This window comes from Herpailurus yagouaroundi, unplaced genomic scaffold (genome assembly GCF_014898765.1).
Source record: "Herpailurus yagouaroundi ecotype Mexico unplaced genomic scaffold, PumYag 100, whole genome shotgun sequence".
In the NCBI taxonomy this organism is placed as follows: Eukaryota; Metazoa; Chordata; class Mammalia; order Carnivora; family Felidae; genus Herpailurus; species Herpailurus yagouaroundi.
The window spans coordinates 26,878,765-26,896,490 of NW_024412391.1; the positions used below are offsets into that span (position 1 = coordinate 26,878,765).

Sequence of the window (17,726 nt, forward strand, 5' to 3'; positions counted from 1 at the left end):
AAATTACTATTCCATTAGTGAGGCTTACCAATGAGGGTGAACCTAGAACTTCAAAGTCAAATGCAGTGGATTGTACCTACCTAATTTAGAAAATGAAATTTTCTTTTTCTTAAGTTTATTTATTTTGAGAGAGAGAGAGAGGGAGAGAGAAATAGAGAGAACAAGCAGGGGAGGATCAGGGAGAGAGGGAGAGAGAGGATTCCAAGCAGGCTTTATGCTGTCTGCATGGAGCCTGACGTGGGGCTTGAACTCACGAACTGTGAGATAATGACTTGAGCCGAAATCAAGAGTCAGACACACTTAACTGACTGAGCCACCTAGGTACCCCTGGAAATGAAATTTTCAACTCATCATCTTTCATATAGTCTAATTGCTTAAAGTTACTATAGTTACCCACAGCATGGTCAAATATCGCTGACCAAGAACAAGTTCTTAACAATGAGTACTCATCCACAGCATACAAGCAGACACTCATTCAGTTCAGTGAATTAGAACATTTTCTGATGAGGAGAAAAGGTGGTTAGTGCAGATACCTGCATCACGGCCAGTTTTGTAGCTACTAAAATGCCACTGCTGAATAGATGATGTGGCTCGATGATATTATGAATTACTAATTCCTTGTACCTCAAAGGCTCTCCAATTATTATATTCTACTTCCATTCTACTTGCTTTTTAAAGGGAAAACCACAATAGAACCAGAGCGAAGAAAATCAATTCTGGTCTTTTAAGTTTCAAAAACTGGCTTTTAGAACCAGAGATGGATAGTTGAAAATTCTTAGCTACATGAATATTGACTTTAAAGTTTCAAAAATCAAAGTCTGAAAGACTCAAATCACACTGTTTATGCAAAAACAGTAGCCAGAGATGAATTTATGATAGGTGAAAAACAGTTTCTCTCCTCACTACATAATCTGACTCATGAATGGCGTTTAACAAAAGGGCTTAGACACCAGTTCCTCTAAAAATGAGTCCTGCCCTGCAACCAAACTCAAGTTCTATCCTTGGGTAGATTTAGAGGACTTTTGGAACACAAGAGGTCTATGCCTCAATTTCTAGGTGGAGGCCTGGAATTAGGCATAACTTAGAGAAACATCCTAAGTGCCTGGAATGGCATGGAAGCACTACAGTAGACATGGGTGCTTGGCATGTCTAGACCCAGATAACTCGACAAAGCTTCAGATTTTCCTGTATTTCTAGAGGGGTGTTGAAGGGAAGCCACACCCCAATCCTTTAATCCCTCAGGGTCTTCCATGCCCAAGGCATGGAAAAAGTTGAGAGAGAGCTCATCAAAGAATTCACAATCAGGATCAGAAGAACAAAGATTCAATCTCCCTGCACTGTACTCCTCTAGGTCAAAGAGCAACATCAATGCCTCAGAGACAGAGCACAGATAAGGGGCAACCTATGGCCAGATGCTCCCTCCCCTCAGGATCTAGGCATTCTGTAAACTCCATTCAGAATTTAGATTCACTTACAACAAGATTTCTGAATACACTGACATTGCTTCTTGCACTCAGCAGCATGTGTGTTCAAGTAGAAAATAAATTCAACTATAGCAAAAGTGGAGTCATATTTCTTACACGCTTGATTTCATAGCTAAAGATTTATAGCTGGCCCAGGATGGACCCAGGTTTGGTGGAACTTAAATAATTGAAGGGACTCTTACATTAAAGACTCAACATTATGCATTAATGGGGCACCTGGATGGCTCAGTCAGTTGAGTGTCTGACTCTTGGTTTTGGCTCAGGTCATGATCTCATGATTCAAGGGTTCAAGCCCCATGTCTGTGTTATTAGCACAGAGCCTGTTTGGGATTCTCTCTCTCTCTCTCTCTCTCTCTCTCTCTCTCTCTCTCTCTCTCTCCCCGCCTCTCTGCCCCTCCCCTGCTCACACATGTTCTCTCTCTCTCTCTCAAAATAAATAAATAAACTTAAAAAAATGCATGTATAATTAAGTATAGGGCCTCTGAAGGTGCCCATGCAAGAGACAGAACCTGAAGCTTACATGCCACAGGGTTAATGTTAAGCCCACATTGCCTATTACAGTAACCTTATTCAAAGCATTCCATGTTGTATCCTTCCCATCTAGCATTTAGCACTATGCCGTCCCTTAATAAATCTTTGTTAGGGATGAGTGAATCCATTGTTCTACCTCATATGCAGAAAGCAGTATCTGGGAAGGGCAAATGACAGTGCTAGGAGTCCTTCAGTAGGAAATCGGGGCTGCAACCGGACCTCACAGCTTCTCAGTCTGAAAATACACGTTGCTATTTGGATTTGAAGTGGCAACATGCCAAATGATTTTTAGTCTCATCTAGTTGTTCTGAATTGAGTTTTTTTTTTTTTTAATGTTTATTTATTTTTGAGACAGAGAGAGACAGAGCATGAGCAGGGGAGGGGCAGAGAGAGAGGGAGGCACAGAAGCTGAAGCAGGCTCCAGGCTCTGAGCTGTCAGCACAGATCCCGACACGGGGCTTGAACTCACGAACTGTGAGATCATGACCTGTGCCGAAGTCGGACACTTAACTGACTGAGCCACCCAGGTGCCCCTGAATTGAGTTCTTTTTAACGTAACTTAATCCTTTTTCTAATTTAGAGTGTCTATTAGCATTTTCAAGTGATATGTGAAAACCACCGTGCCACTGGATGGAAATTCAGATTTGGCAATTATCAGAGTGACTGTAGACTGTAGACTAGCTGCCTCTTCCTGTGCAGTGAAGGGGCTGCCCTAGGAGGCATGACGGGCAGCTCTCTGTGGCCTGCTGACAGGAAAGTCTCAAAGTAGCCATCACCGGTTGAGGTGAGAGCACTTGTCTTAGAATTCAAGAAGTAAATGCTGAGGGCAAAATGACACTCAAGCGCTGAGACGCTCAACCTATTCTTCACGTGAAGAGGAAAACCTGACATAATCTGTACAGACTTCTATAAAAGTTGAGTTTAGCCACAATGAGGTGGCATTTTTACTTGAGAATCAGCTGCTTTAAATTTCTGGTTTTGTTATTTAAATTTCTTATGCTGCAAAAATTCTCCTAAGTCAATCTTTAAAACTGAATCTCATTATCTTTATAATAATTCCTGAAGTTACTAATCTAAGGATCAGGAGAACAAAGTCTTTGGGGAGTGTGATGGTCTTAAAAAAAAGAAAGCTCCACAATCTTATCTCAACCTTATTTTTTAACGGATTTGTTCAGTGAAAAAAAAAAAAAAAAAAAAAAGAAGATTCCTGATTTTCCTTTTCCCTTTCTATTGACAAAGAAAGAAGAAAAGGCTTAAAGACCTTTTCTAGAGCAAGTTAGAAACCCAGACTCCTCTCCCTCAGGAAAATATTTGCTCTGTTTCCTTTTACCCTTTTGGTCGTTTAGAAAACAGGGCATCAAAATTATGCATTAACACCTAGACTATATGCATAATGCCAGAGGAGCCATGATAATAGAAAATAGATTTCATAAGCCCAACATCTGGCTGGCAATACTGTAAAGGGATTTCATAACTGGTTGTCCCAGGAAGATGACAAGAAATAAATGTGAGGCGAATCATCAGCAAAACTGATACAATGTGAAAAACTTCACACACTTTTTAAAAAAATTTTTTTAATGTTTATTTATTTTTGACAGAGAGACAGAGCATGAGCTGGGGAGGGGCAGAGAGAGAGAGGGAGACACAGAATCCGAAACAGGCTCCAGGCTCTGAGCTGTCAGCACAGGGCCCGATGCGGGGCTCGAACTCACAAATGGTGAGATCATGACCTGAGCCAAAGTTGGACGCTCAACCGACTGAGCCACCCAGGCGCCCCAAAACTTCACACACTTTATAACAGAAATTTTTAAACTGCAAAGTACATAAAAGGAAGGTTTTAAATCATCAATCCTTCCTGGCAGGCCCAAACCAGATGCTCTTCAGAACTTACTAATACACACCTGAAACCCAGAGCCACATTACAGTCATTAGCATAAGCTTTCGGCCATGCACAGAGACTTAGGAGATCATGGTTATCATGAAAACTGATTCTCTATTCAAAACATATTCCTGAAACTTTAGACTATCTTTTTGTGTCTATTACTTATGCTTGAGAATTTAAAAAGTCAGTCAAGCACTGTAATGCTATCAATTATTAACAGCATAAGTGAGTTACTTATGCTCTATATTCTAATCCTTTCTAAATTATTATAGCTTCCTGTTACATGAATTGTTTATTGCCAACCTGTAGCAAACCACATGGCAAATCAATGTCACTTTTTCTGACTGCAAGAAGCAATAGAGATAGTGTTCCTGACACAAGAGAAAGAAAACCCACTACAACCAAAGACAAAAGGCATATCCTAAAAAACACAGAGGTATCAAATATGTTGTCCTCTATTTTCAATAATTGAGAACTTTAGTAATCATGATACTAAGTGTGCCAACGGGCAAAAGAAAACTCTAAAACTTACCCCTTAATCTGAAAGGTCCCACATCACTTATTGAATCTACTACTCAAACTTGAACTTACTTACACTCTATCTGGTATTATTATTTTTAAAAAGCTCATGACAGGCCATCAGCAAGTGCTTGATGAATAAAATTGGGTCAATGTGGTATTCATTAAAAGTATTTCAAAGGAAATCTCAAGAAACCTAAAATATCATATCAAAATATTCTTCCAAGGTGTATTTAATAAGATTTTTCTCTAAGCATCTTAATTTTGAAATATTTTGGCTTCCCCAAAGAACTCTGTTACTAAGAATCATCCTTTATATGTAATATATATATATATATATATATATATATATATATATATATATATCAATAGCTAATATATAGGGCAGAAATGATCGCTGGTGTTCCATCAATTCTATGTAAATTCTATGCCATAGACAAGAGGTTAGCAGAACTATGGCCAAATCCAGGCATACCCACTTGTTTACATTAGCTGAGCAGTTGCCATAATGACCATATAGCTCACTAAACTGAAAATAGTAACCATCTGACCCTTTGCAGAAAATGTCTGCTGACCCCCTGCTATGACACACACAAAAAAATCAGAGCTAAAATGGATTAGAGATCATCTAATCCAGTGATTCACAAATCTAGATACACATGAGAATCACCTGGAACACTTTTAAAAATATGGACCTCATGCTCAGTCACTCTGCCTCTGACCCAAAGAACTGATTTAATTGATCCTAAAGGATGCTACGTAACCTATCTTTTTATGAAGTTTCCTCATGTGCTGTGAGGTTGAGAACCTCTGATCTAATCCATTCATTCTTGGTACAAATGAAAAAATTGAAACACAGGAAGTTAAAGTGATAGACATAAAGCTCAACAAATTTTCTCAACTTTCCTCAACAAATTTTCTCAACTTTCCAACACTGGCAATCCTTTATGGCTCTCATAAGCCTCTCCTACTAATTCAATATTTTAGAACACCTCAGTGGCACTTTCTTTCTCTCTGTTGGCTCTAGTAACAGACTGGTTGAGAATTCTTGCACTCTGACCAGGAGTGGTGAATCACTGGCATTTAGCAGTCAGGGATAGTGGCAGAGAGGTCTAATTCCTCTGAGCATCTAGAATAATGCCTATATACATGCCAATCAAGACTTGAAATCTTTCATACCAAAAGGATGCAGAAGAGAATGTCAGAGCTAACACAGTCCTTAGAAAATTTCTAACCAAACTGTTTCCTTTTCCCTAGTTGAAAAGTGAAGCCCTCAAGGGAGTTAGGACTTGCCTAAGGCAACATGACATCTTGGTGATAAGGCCAGAGTGGAAAACAGAGTAGAATGCAACTCTTCAGGACAGAAAGAAAATGTTTGGATGAAAAGAAGTTTTGGGACAGATGTCACAAATGGAAAACATGCCACAAAGCCTCATGAGAACAGAAAAACAAAGAAAGATATGATCAACAGACCATTAAAAGAGGGGAGGGTTGCCTGGTTAGCTCAGTCAGTTAAGGGTCCGACTTGGCTCAGGTAATGATCATGGGTTCGAGCCCTGCGTCGGATTCTGTGCTGACAGCTTGGAGCCTGGAGCCTGCTTCAGATTCTGTGTCTCCCTCTCTTTCTGCCCCTCCCTTGCTTGCGCTTTCTCTGTCTCTCTCTCTCTCTCTCTCTCTGTCTCTGTCTCTGTCTCTCTCTCTCCCTGTCTCTCAAAAATAAACATTAAAAAAATTTTTTTAAAGAGGGAAAAAAAATAGGAGAAATGAATCCTCCCCTCAAATTCTTATAGGAAAAACTGCTTTCAATACAAGAGAATTAGGCACCAGGAGCAACAAAGAAAAGCCCTTTTTCCTTCCCATCAGATTTCTTGTTGATCATTGTACCATCATCAGGCACCTGATCCTTACTGGAACCCAAAATAAACACAGGCAATAAAAGGATAAAGGAAAAACAGAGGGAGTTTCTATTGACAGAAAACTCAGATTGCATCAATCTTGCAAGAACTTTCTGGAATCTGATTAACTTGAATCTAAACTGCTCCCTGCAGATATGCAGTCTTCCCTGCTCATCCTGCTGGCCTTCTTCTTCTTGTGTTATTATCAGGAACACACAGTACAACAGGCATGTGTTATCTGCTGCTGTCCTTAGAGAATGAAGGAAGCAGGATAATCTTCATATGTTCAGATCTTGTAATTGTGATATCACTAAGTGGTAGATAGTCCTGAAAATACATGAATTGTCAATTGCCTCATTCAAAGAAGAGACTTTGAATGTGGGTAATTTATCAGTCACTGGATGGCTTGGTATTGCTAAGTCTGAAACACCACCTTTGTACCCATTCTAACTCTTATTTATTTCATCTTTATTCATTCATGGAGGCAGAAATATAGGTATGCACTGCTTATTTAAGATATATAATGCTTAAGTATCTAACAATGGGACAAAGAGAAGCTTTATGGTACTAAAAATGCCAAGCATCTTGTGAATCCAAAGAAAATAAATCAGTACACAGATTTGTTAACTAAGAATACAAAAAAAATTTTTTTAATTATAGCTTTAGCAATAACAACTGTAATTCTTACAGCACTTCAAGTATGGAGGTAAAAAGAAGTAACACTTCTTTTTTCACCCCATGTACAGAATGATGTAAAATATACAAATAAAAAAACCAGACATATACACAATTCATGTTAAAATGAAGAGTGAATCTGAAATAACAGCTTTAAAAAATTTTTTTTAATGTTGATTTATTTTTGAGACAGAGAGAGACAGAGCATGAATGGGGGAGGGTCAGAGAGAGAGACGGAGATACAGAATCTGAAACAGGCTCCAGGCTCTGAGCTGTCAGCACAGAGCCCGACGCGGGACTCAAACTCATGGACCATGAGATCATGACTTAAGCCGAAGCTGTTTGCTTAACCGACTGAGCCACCCAGGCACCCCTGAAATAACAGCTTTTAAAACACGGTTATATCAACCAAAATAATTAGAAATTCCTTAAAATGGGGATTTCCACTGGGAATTATTAAATTTGACTCTATGATAATTTTATTATTTTTTAAATTTCTGAGGTGATTCACAGAGTACTAAACTATATCGTTCATAAGCTGACAATGATTTTTTTTCCAAACTACTATATAAAGCCAGACAAATTAGTAGGTAGAACAGAAGCTTTATTCCCTTTTAATGGTCTCTTGATACCCCATGTGGTATTTTGAAGAAATTCTAGGTAAGAACTTATGCCCCAAAATGGTCTACAGTAGAGATATGAATGAGTAATTTATTGACAGATGGTTTCTGAAGCATGGAGTCCGATGGTAACAGCTAGAAAGAATACAGGTAGAAGAGGGCTGGACTATAGCTGATGTTCAGAGATCTGTAAGAGGAGGGGCCATCAAAGAGAATTAAGAAGGAACCAAAGAGGTAGCAGAGACAGACAAGAGTAGCATCATGGTAGTGAGAGAAGAAAGTATCACCGGAAGAAGGATTTGTTCATGGCATAAGTACTGCTGAGAGGGTAAGGAAAACAAGGACGCTGGTTCTGGCAAGATGTTGGTCATGAGTCATGGGGGTGATGGAAATCAAGTGAAGCAGGAGACATGCCCTCTTTCAGGAAACTGTGCTATAAATAGATCAAAGGAAAGAGGTGCTTTAGCTACAGCTCAAACAGAGGTGGTTTTATGATAGGGAGAGAGGTCCCACATAGAAGAGTGAATTACATATTATTGGCCTTTAAATAGGAACAAAGACAGAGGGAAGGTAGAGCATATGAGTAGAGGTATAGTAGGGTGGAGAGAAACAAGGAAATTCTTTCCGGTTGCATCTGTGTTTTTCTATGAAGTTCGTAGCAAGGTCACTGGCTGAGAGTGCAGGTGGTGGAATTATTGGAGCTCCTGAGAAAAGATAAGAAGGTGGGAAAGAACTATCTTAGGGAATATAGTAAAGAGTTTATTAGAAAAATGTAATAAAAGGGCTGTCGGTCAGCTTTGAGTGCTGATAATTGAGATGTGTAGCCAGTCACAAATACAAAGTGACATGAAGTAAGGATAAGGAAGGGTTATCATCCAAATATTACCCTTCCTGGTTGGAAGCTAATAAAAACTGGGCACCTGGGTGTACTCAACTGATGAGCGGTAAAAGAAAAGTCATTTGCCGCTTTCATGTCTTCATTGTTCTGTTTATGTTTGAATCTGCGCCCATGTCTAAAGTAGGCCAGATGGGTAAATGAAATATTCTTTCAAATCCTAAAAAATTAAAGTGTGCATCAAAACATCCTGTTTACTGTGTTTAAACTCAGATCTAAGTTTGGTTAAGACACTTAGTAATGTAAAATGAGAATACCCTGAGTTTTTCCTTCAAAGATCACAAGGACCTTCAGTGTTAACATCATATAGATGTGAATTTGAGGGCACAGCTTTCTCCCCTCTTACCCTCAACATATACCAGATGAAAATAAAAAGATCAGTATACAAATTTAGCAGTTGTATAGGTAAAAGCTGTATCATGGGAATTAAAAAGTGGATAAATGCTCATGAGGGCCCAGGAAAGACCATGTATCCTATTTGGCAGGGAAATGAAAACTAACATGATCACTTTGATATTCAAACAAAAGAACATGACTTTTTAAAATGAGATCAAATGTAAACACTGATACTTTTCATAGACTGTATTATAACATAATAGTTCTTGGCAAAGATTCTTTTATGCCGGAAAATGAAAGACACAATGACACCACACAGGTTACAAAGCCCAGGATGCCCATGCAAAAAACTGGGGAAGTAAAAATACCTTAAAGAAACTTTAATGGACATTGGACAGCAGAATAGAAATGTACCAAAGGTTTCAACATCAGTGTACAGAGGTTGTTTTCTAAACCAAGAAAATTAATACAGCAAAGAGAAAGGAACTGAGCATATACAAGGTAAAGAGATAGTTTTAGACAAAGAGGGGAAGTACATGAGGATATTAACTGTAAAGTCAAAGTTGTGGAAAGTTTGAACAAATAAATAAATGCAAGCACAATATGGATTTACTATTTTCCTGCTATTTCTACAAAAACATTTTTCTTTTTTTTAAGTTTATTTATTTTGAGAGAGAAAGAGAGAGAGAGTGGGGGAGGGGCAGAGAGAGAGAGAGAGAGAAAGAGAATCCCAAGCAGACTCCACACTGTCAGCACAGAGCCCGACACAGGGGTCAAACTCAGGAACCACAAGATCATGACGTGAGCCAAAATCAAGAGTCAGACGCTTAAGCAACTGAACCACTTAGGCACCCCCCGCAGAAGAAACATTTCTAAGTACATTTATGAAACCCAATCCCAAAAGCATAAGAGTTAAGTGAGGAGATAAATGGAGTCAGGAAAAAAGCTGATCAAACTCCAAAAAATAATGTTAAAGGAAAAGAGAGACACCCTACCATAAATCATATTAGGGTTAGATTACATTTTGATAAATTATTAAAATGCTTTGGTTCAATAAAATATTAAGATTCATGGGCAGGAAGAGAGAATGAAAAGGTTTGTTTTTTCCCTAGAGATGTTTTGTATGCTGATATTTGTTCTGATAGGAATTGGTTATATAATTTTTATAGCTGAATGATCCTGGGCACACTGGGAACATGGGACCTATCTCAGAGGATGGAAAAGGAACCTAGGCAAAATGTGTAATGATAGTGTTATGTAGTCATTCTCAACGTGGCTCCCTCATCCCTTTGCATATGCAGTAATGGATGACTGATTTGCAATGCTCCAGCCAGACAAATAGAAGTTGATGATGAAGCTACCCTTGAAAATCATGCATTTGTTTTTAAATTAAAAGTGGGAAGTCCACTTTTCTTCCTTTTTTCTCTCACTCTTGCTTCCATGGGCTATGTGCCCCTGACACAGCATTCATTCAGTTACACCCTAGTGTGGGCTCTGCATTGTAAGGAACCAAGACAAATGAAACAACAAAACCAAAACATGGTCTTTAAAAACACTAATAAAGTATATAAATGTGTGGGAATACTGATCAAGCAAAAAGAGAGAAAGCAAAAAGAAACACCCTAGGAATGAGAAAGAAGCTATCACTAAAGACTAGAAATTAAAAAAAATTACCATCACAAATGTAATGCTAATAAATTGGAAAACCCAATACAGGGAAGGGTTTCTTAAATTTTTTTTTTTTCAACGTTTATTTATTTTTGGGACAGAGAGAGACAGAGCAGAACGGGCGAGGGGCAGAGAGAGAGGGAGACACAGAATCGGAAACAGGCTCCAGGCTCTGAGCCATCAGCCCAGAGCCTGACGCGGGGCTCGAACTCACGGACCGCGAGATCGTGACCTGGCTGAAGTCGGACGCTTAACCGACTGCGCCACCCAGGCGCCCCAAGGGAAGGGTTTCTTAAACAAGATACCAAAACATAAAGGGAAAGATTAATGAAATTAACGACATTGAACTTAAAAGCTTCTTTTCATCAAAAGGCACCATAAGCTAAGCCACTGACTGGAGGACCATGTTTAAAATACACAGAACTGGGGCACCTGGGTGGCTCAGTCGGTTAAGCGGCCGACTTCGGCTCAGGTCACGGTCTCGCAGTTCGTGAGTTCAAGCCCCGCGTCGGGCTCTGTGCTGACAGCTCAGAGCCTGGAGCCTGTTTCAGATTCTGTGTCTCCCTCTCTCTCTCTGACCCTCCCCCGTTCATGCTCTGTCTCTCTCTGTCTCAAAAATAAATAAATGTTAAAAAAATAAATTAATTAAAAAAATAAAATAAAATACACAGAACTGACAACCCAGAATTCAAAACTTCTGTAAGTCAATTAAGAAAAAAACTCCCACTACTGGAAAAACGGGCAATTGGTAGAAACAAGCAAAGCATACAAGAGGAAGTCCAAATGGTCAATAAATATGTATTACGCAGCCTCATCTCCTTAGTAATCACTTCACATCCATCTGATTGCCAAAATTAAAAGGTCTGACAAGCTCATGTGTTGCTGAAACTCCAGACCTATGAGAATTCTTACACTCTCTTGATAGGAGTATAAACGGATATAAGATACTTGAGAACAGCTGGGTACCATATGGTAAAGCTGAATGTGGGTAAATTCTGTGACCCAGTAATATCACTCCTGAGTATCTGTCCTAGAAAAATCCTGGACAAGGAGACTGTAGAGTAATGTTCACTTTAACACTAGATCCTGACTGTGGTTGTGTATGCGGAGGAAAGAAGACCTACACAGTAGCCTTCAATTTATCTGTAATGTTTTATTCCTTAAGCTTGGGGGTGGGTATATATAGTTGTCCCTTATGTTATTACCTGTACTTTTTGGTTTGTCCAAATTTTTTCATCAAAGTTAAAAAGTAATAGTTACTTACCAAGCTGTCCACATCTATGCTGGAGTTTACAGCCCACTGCAATGTACCCATGATATTCATGGCTAGAGTTAGAATAATACCAACTGTTCCTTCTCCATCACCTATAGGTGGGAAGAAAAGATACAAACAAACTTTATGTTCTTTCTCTCCTCTGTGAGCCACTTTAGAGCATACGTCATGTTAAAAGTTCTATTTCAATTTTGTGCTAATTTTAACCATCCTTCATCTTAGGTCACCACAGCATCTACCACTAGTAATAATGCCCTGCCTATAGTTAAGCATTCAACCAATGTTTTAAATTAAAGAGTGATTGAATATTAGTAAGGAGTTTCCCTTTTAAAACAATACTTCAGATATTGAAGGTGCTTCTAGTATTGGGTAAACAGCATGGTTTTCTCTTTTTACTACTTCTCTGTAAGTAATAAAACCTCCAAAGACCAGGATGGACAATGCAAAAAAGACCTCCTATGTCTGGATGAGCTCCTCCACAGAGAAGTCAAAAGCAGGAGACGGGGGTGTCTAAGCAGCATCCACAAGATGTTTGGATATGTCTTCTGCCTTCGCGAGGAGGGCTTTCTCTGCTAATCAGATGTTTTGGGGGAGAAAGTGAACTTAGTTTGATGAGGAAGTCAAAACTCATGGGTCTGCCATTAGGAAAGAGAGAAAACTGACTTTTATGTTTTGTTTTTTTTTAATTTTTTTTTCAACGTTTTATTTATTTTTGGGACAGAGAGAGACAGAACATGAACGGGGGAGGGGCAGAGAGAGAGGGAGACACAGAATCGGAAACAGGCTCCAGGCTCTGAGCCATCAGCCCAGAGCCTGGCGCGGGGCTCGAACTCACGGACCGCGAGATCGTGACCCGGCTGAAGTCGGACGCCCAACCGACTGCGCCACCCAGGCGCCCCTCTTTTATGTTTTTTTTAAAAAATGACTATTTCACCCAGGAAGAACAATACTTAAGTGTTGAATTAGAATAAATAGTTTTCAGGGCTGGAGGGGACCACTAATATATGGCCATAAAAATTTTCTAACGGGAAAGTTTTTAAATTATTAAAACTTTAGGTTATCAAATTTCAGTTAAGAGTCAGTCCTGGGATCTATAATGTGGGATAAAATTGTCACTGGGTTCTAAAATGGGGAAAAATAATTTGTCCTATTATTATTAATTGAAATTTTTTCTTCCATATATCCTCTGACAGAAGACAAACCATAGATAGTAGGTATGTGCTTCTAATACTAAATCATTTATTCTAAATAGGTAAGATTTATTAGGGCCCCAAATATTACTCATTCTAAAGGTTAAGATGAGAATAAGATAAAATTTTAATAATAACAAAAATAAGATTTAGGGCTATTTACTAGGGAACAGGCACTATACTGTTTTGCACAAATTATCACATTTAATGCACATGGGAAACTATAGGATAGGTACTATTATTCTGTATATTTACATATGAGGACAATGAGGACCTTAGAGAAACTAACTAATATGTACAAGTTACCAAAGCTGAAGACCAGTAGAGGCTGGGCTGGTATTAGCCATGTGGCTAATCACACTAGCTGGGAATCAGATTTCGCTGATAGGTCCTAAACTAAACTGATCTGTAAATGCTTTGACTACTAACCCCTAGTATATCAGGACTTAATCAGATCCTTAACCACTATTTCATAGCATATAACATATCAGTTTGAATTCATTGTTAACAGATCTTTGTTCATTCAGCCCTCCCTGATCCTGTTTCAAATAACCTGAAGGAAAAATTTTACAATTCTGAACGTAAGAAGAGAAACTTTACTGTACTAAGGATTGAGTTCATTTGTCTGCCCATATATTCATTTCATAGAACCACTTCCCGCTGCCCTAGCTGACAGAACAATGAATGTGGGGAACCCACTACCCTCACAGAGTCACGATGAGCCTGCTTTCTGTTCTCTCCAGTACTTTATACCTAGACAGCGGCACTCTGCTGTTGTTAACTCAAGGGGCCTAATGAAGAGGCCACAGAGAGTCAGAAAGATGGGAAAACCAGTCTTCAGAGAGAGAGAAATGGATGAAGTAGCCACAGAAAGGATGGGGCGCAAGCAGCATCTGGCCTCAAGAGATGAGAACAAGAGCTGAGGCTCACTCTCCACGCCTATTCCGCTTCCTCTGGAGACCCAGCCTGCCTCCTGCCCCGGGCTCCGAGAGGCACTCCTGTGACACCAGCATGCTACTCATTTTGTCTGAGAAGGATTCTATCCTTGTAACCGAGCAAGCCCTCAGAGCTGGCAGTTGCTGTGAATCTGTGTCTACTGTCACAGGTGTAAACTATTTCAAGACTTCTAGCTCAGTAATTCAACTTCTTAAATTAGAAGAACTCATTTGTCTACATAGAGTTTCATTTTACTTACAGTGAAAGGTTTTCTGGTTTTCACCCAAAGATGTTAAAATTCAGGACACTTATATTTTTAAAAATATGGCACTTCTGTCTGTTATTTCATGTCTATGGTAGTTTTTCATCTTGTAAAATTCACATAAGGATAATGAATTGTACCAACTGGTGGTTAAAAAAAAGTTTACCAGGGAGGGGGGTTTTATATGTGTGTATAAATGGGAATGTTTCTTTTCCCGTATTCAGAGAGCTCTTGAATAAATGAGATCTATTACTGTTGAAGCCAGGATGCTTTACCAATATGAGAGTCAAAAGACAATATTTTTCTTTCAGTCATAGATTTGTTATCTGACACTCTCAGTGTCTGTTGTTCCCAAACTGTAAAGCTGAGATAATACTATACACAGCTCTAAATCAAAGAAGTCATTTGTTCAACAATCAATGAATTTTTGGATTAATAAACTGTCCCCCAAATCTATTTAAAGATATCTAAAATGTTTAACCAATAAGAATGTAGCGTTTTGGGGTTGACAAAGCTTTAAATTAAATGGTCAGTTAAGAAGTTAACAAGTTCCTATTACCTGTTGTTAAAATGGAAATGAAGGTGACAGCAATGAAGAATATGACAAAAATTATTTCCATTCTCATTTGGAACCAGCGCAGTGTTGACAGGTACAAGAACCAGTTGGCGGTATGTAAGTTCAGCGCTTTGTGAAACAAAGTTTCAAAGTAAGGCTGACGTCCAAAGGCCCGAAGTGTCCATAGTCCTTTTAAGCTTGTAACAAGATGAGTGAAAATTGGACTCCTGCCTGTGAAATATTCCCATAGAAAACATGGCAAATCATGTCTCTACATAATGCAAATTCTTACTACCATGCACCTGAAAAAGATTAGCTTCAAAGAGAGTAATCATTGGTCAAGTATCACGGGTTAGAGGTTTTTCACATTGGTACCATTCTTTGAATAGATGCAATTTGTTACTTTTTGAAAGAGAGAGGGAGAGAGAGCATGGGCACAAGTGTCTGCACACAAGTTGGGGAGGGGCAGAGGGGGAGGTAGAGAAAGAGAGAGAGAATGAGAGAGAGAGAGACTGTCTTAAGCATTCTCAGTGCTCAGTGCAGAGCCTGACACAGGACACAGAGCTCAACCTCAGGAACCTGAGTTGAAATCAAGTTGGACACTTAACCTACTGAGCTACCCAGGCACCCCTGGTATTTTTTTTAAATGAATTACCCTCCTTTTCTACTTGGCTACCATAGATGGGAACTCATTATAAAATCAATGCCATTTTTTATTCATATTTCTTGACTGCCACTGGACATTTTTTTTCTAGCTAATCCTAAATTGATCACTGCTGAGAGAAAATGTTTTTCTTTCAAAACAATTTATTCAAGTTCATGTGACTTCATTTAGATATTAACCTTCAATAGAAACACACTGGGTATTTAACCCTGAAAATGTACCAGCACTGAAGCTGTTACTGAAAAATGTGCTTCCCAAATAGCTCAAGCAGTGATCGGGGGCAGACAAAAAGGTAGACCCCAGGAGGAAAGGAAGGGTGTCTGAAAACAGGCCAGACAGAAATACTTTGTCCAGTATGCTCTGGGAAGCCAGACAAACCTTCAGTAATAATAGTAGCACTATCATTTTAAAATTTAATTTATATAAGAAAATTATGAATGAATATCCTATACTACAACCCTTCTAAGGCTCTATGCACCTGCTTTAAAAAGAAAATGAAGTCACTCAGTCATTAATGGACAAAAACAACCTATGTGTGCTATGTAATTTACTGTGTCCTTTTACATATCCATACGTTTTTAAAACTCACTGTTACACAATGCAAGAGTTTAAAAGCAGGACAAAAAAGTTGGCAAAGTAGGTGAATGATAGAGAATCACAAATAGCTTTGTGGTCATTTTCCACAATGGTGAGCATTGTACGCACAGCATCATACCTTCAGATTCCAGTTGTTTGAGTTGCTGCGAGGTGTGGAGGAAGTAGGCCCTCAATATAACAAAAGCTGCTATCACCGGCACTGTTGCTAGGAAGATGTAGGGTTGTAAAACCGAGACTACGGCCACGGCTCCAACCACAATCAGTAACAACTGTAGGATCAGAGAGAACACGTTGGTGAGTAAATGTTCTCATGTTGCAAAGCGCACAAGGTATGTCACAGATACGTTGGGAAAGAAGATCGTCACACTCTGTTCCATTCTTAACAAGGGCAGGTATCTTCCTAGGAGGAAGGCAGCCACCTCAAAGTAAGATTTTTCATAAGTTCTATCAAAATACAAAATATTGGTAAGGTTGCAACACTTCGAAGTTTTGAAAACACGGTGCTCTTGGGTCTCAGGACATTCTCATTTCCTATATGCCTTAAAATGCTCTATGTTAAAAAAATTTTAGATGAATATGAATTTTTATTTCTGGTGTGGACTTCTTTTAAAATAATTTTTTTATTCTGAATAATTTTGGTATAAATGTAAAATTTTAGGATTTATTTTGTTTAGACAATTTCTGAAACTTGGGCATTCATCTTGGAACCTTGTGGGTCACAAAGATTTGGTTTAAGTGAAAGTTTGGTCATTTAGACAAGCTATTTAATTTTTTCTAAACATAGTTGGCTCATGCTTAAGATTTTTAAAAATTATATTTAATAGATTTTACTCCCCTTCCCAACTTTCCTATTCTCATTCCTTAAAATAATTGGAGATGACCTATAAAGGCTCAAGTAAAGGTTTTTGGGATATGGCTGATTTGATTTTAAAGCAGACATTTTTTCCCATCTCATATGTAGTTGAAATAAACTTTGTATTTCAGTCAAGCCCAAGATCAGAGGTATTTCTTCACACTAACCAAAAGAAACTGGAGCCCTGTTAGCAGTGTCAGAAACAAGCTAACTGTATTGGCAGTTTTTGGAAGCAAGTTATAGGCTTACATTCTATATTTCCACATGATACTAAATCTAAACATTTTATGAAGGAAAAAAGTATGCTAACATTTGCTCCACAATGAACCATTTGAATAAAGTACAAATAAAGTAATGTTACAACCAGGGTTAAAAAAATAAACTTATTGTAAAATCCGTATGATAATCAGTGAGCCAGTTCTCTACCAACTTCCATGGGTGACACATGCATTTTTCTAGCTGATATCGTGAAATGCACAACATTTTGGTAGATGGCAGTGGGGACAGGAGTGTAGATAAGAGCTGCATAAATCTTTGAACAGGTTGCTATTTTCAAATAAAACTTCAGATGATATCTCAATGATGCCTTTCTAGGGAAAATGCCTCTATGTCTCTATCAGCAATTCTGCCATACCGGCCTCTCAATCATCAACAAATACTCAGATAAATCTTTACTGTGCCAGGCACTAGACCAATTACATATGATGACTCAGGAATCTAAGGAGAGTCTTTCTTATCCATTCTTGCCCTATTACCAGTGCCGCCAGTACAATGAGAAAGCCCCACATGCCCTAGTTACTACCTGACAAGACTCCATCAATGGCAAACTACAGTTTTTACAAAAGACATGTATTTTCCAGAAATAGGATGTTGGGAGAGGGGGATCAAGT

At 38.7% G+C, this 17,726-nt stretch overlaps 1 protein-coding gene across 2 annotated transcripts in view; it reads right to left on the reverse strand.

Annotated features, from left to right (window-relative positions):
• CFTR (CF transmembrane conductance regulator) overlaps positions 1-17,726 on the reverse strand; it is a 187,169-nt gene that overhangs the window by 44,841 nt on the left and 124,602 nt on the right. For both annotated transcript variants that reach the window (XM_040472161.1, XM_040472160.1), the window contains exons 19-21: positions 16,102-16,252; positions 14,726-14,953; positions 11,770-11,870 (exon numbers count right to left, since the gene is read on the reverse strand). In XM_040472161.1, the coding sequence (XP_040328095.1) occupies positions 11,770-11,870; positions 14,726-14,953; positions 16,102-16,252 (480 nt within the window). The remainder of the gene's footprint in view (positions 1-11,769; positions 11,871-14,725; positions 14,954-16,101; positions 16,253-17,726) is intronic.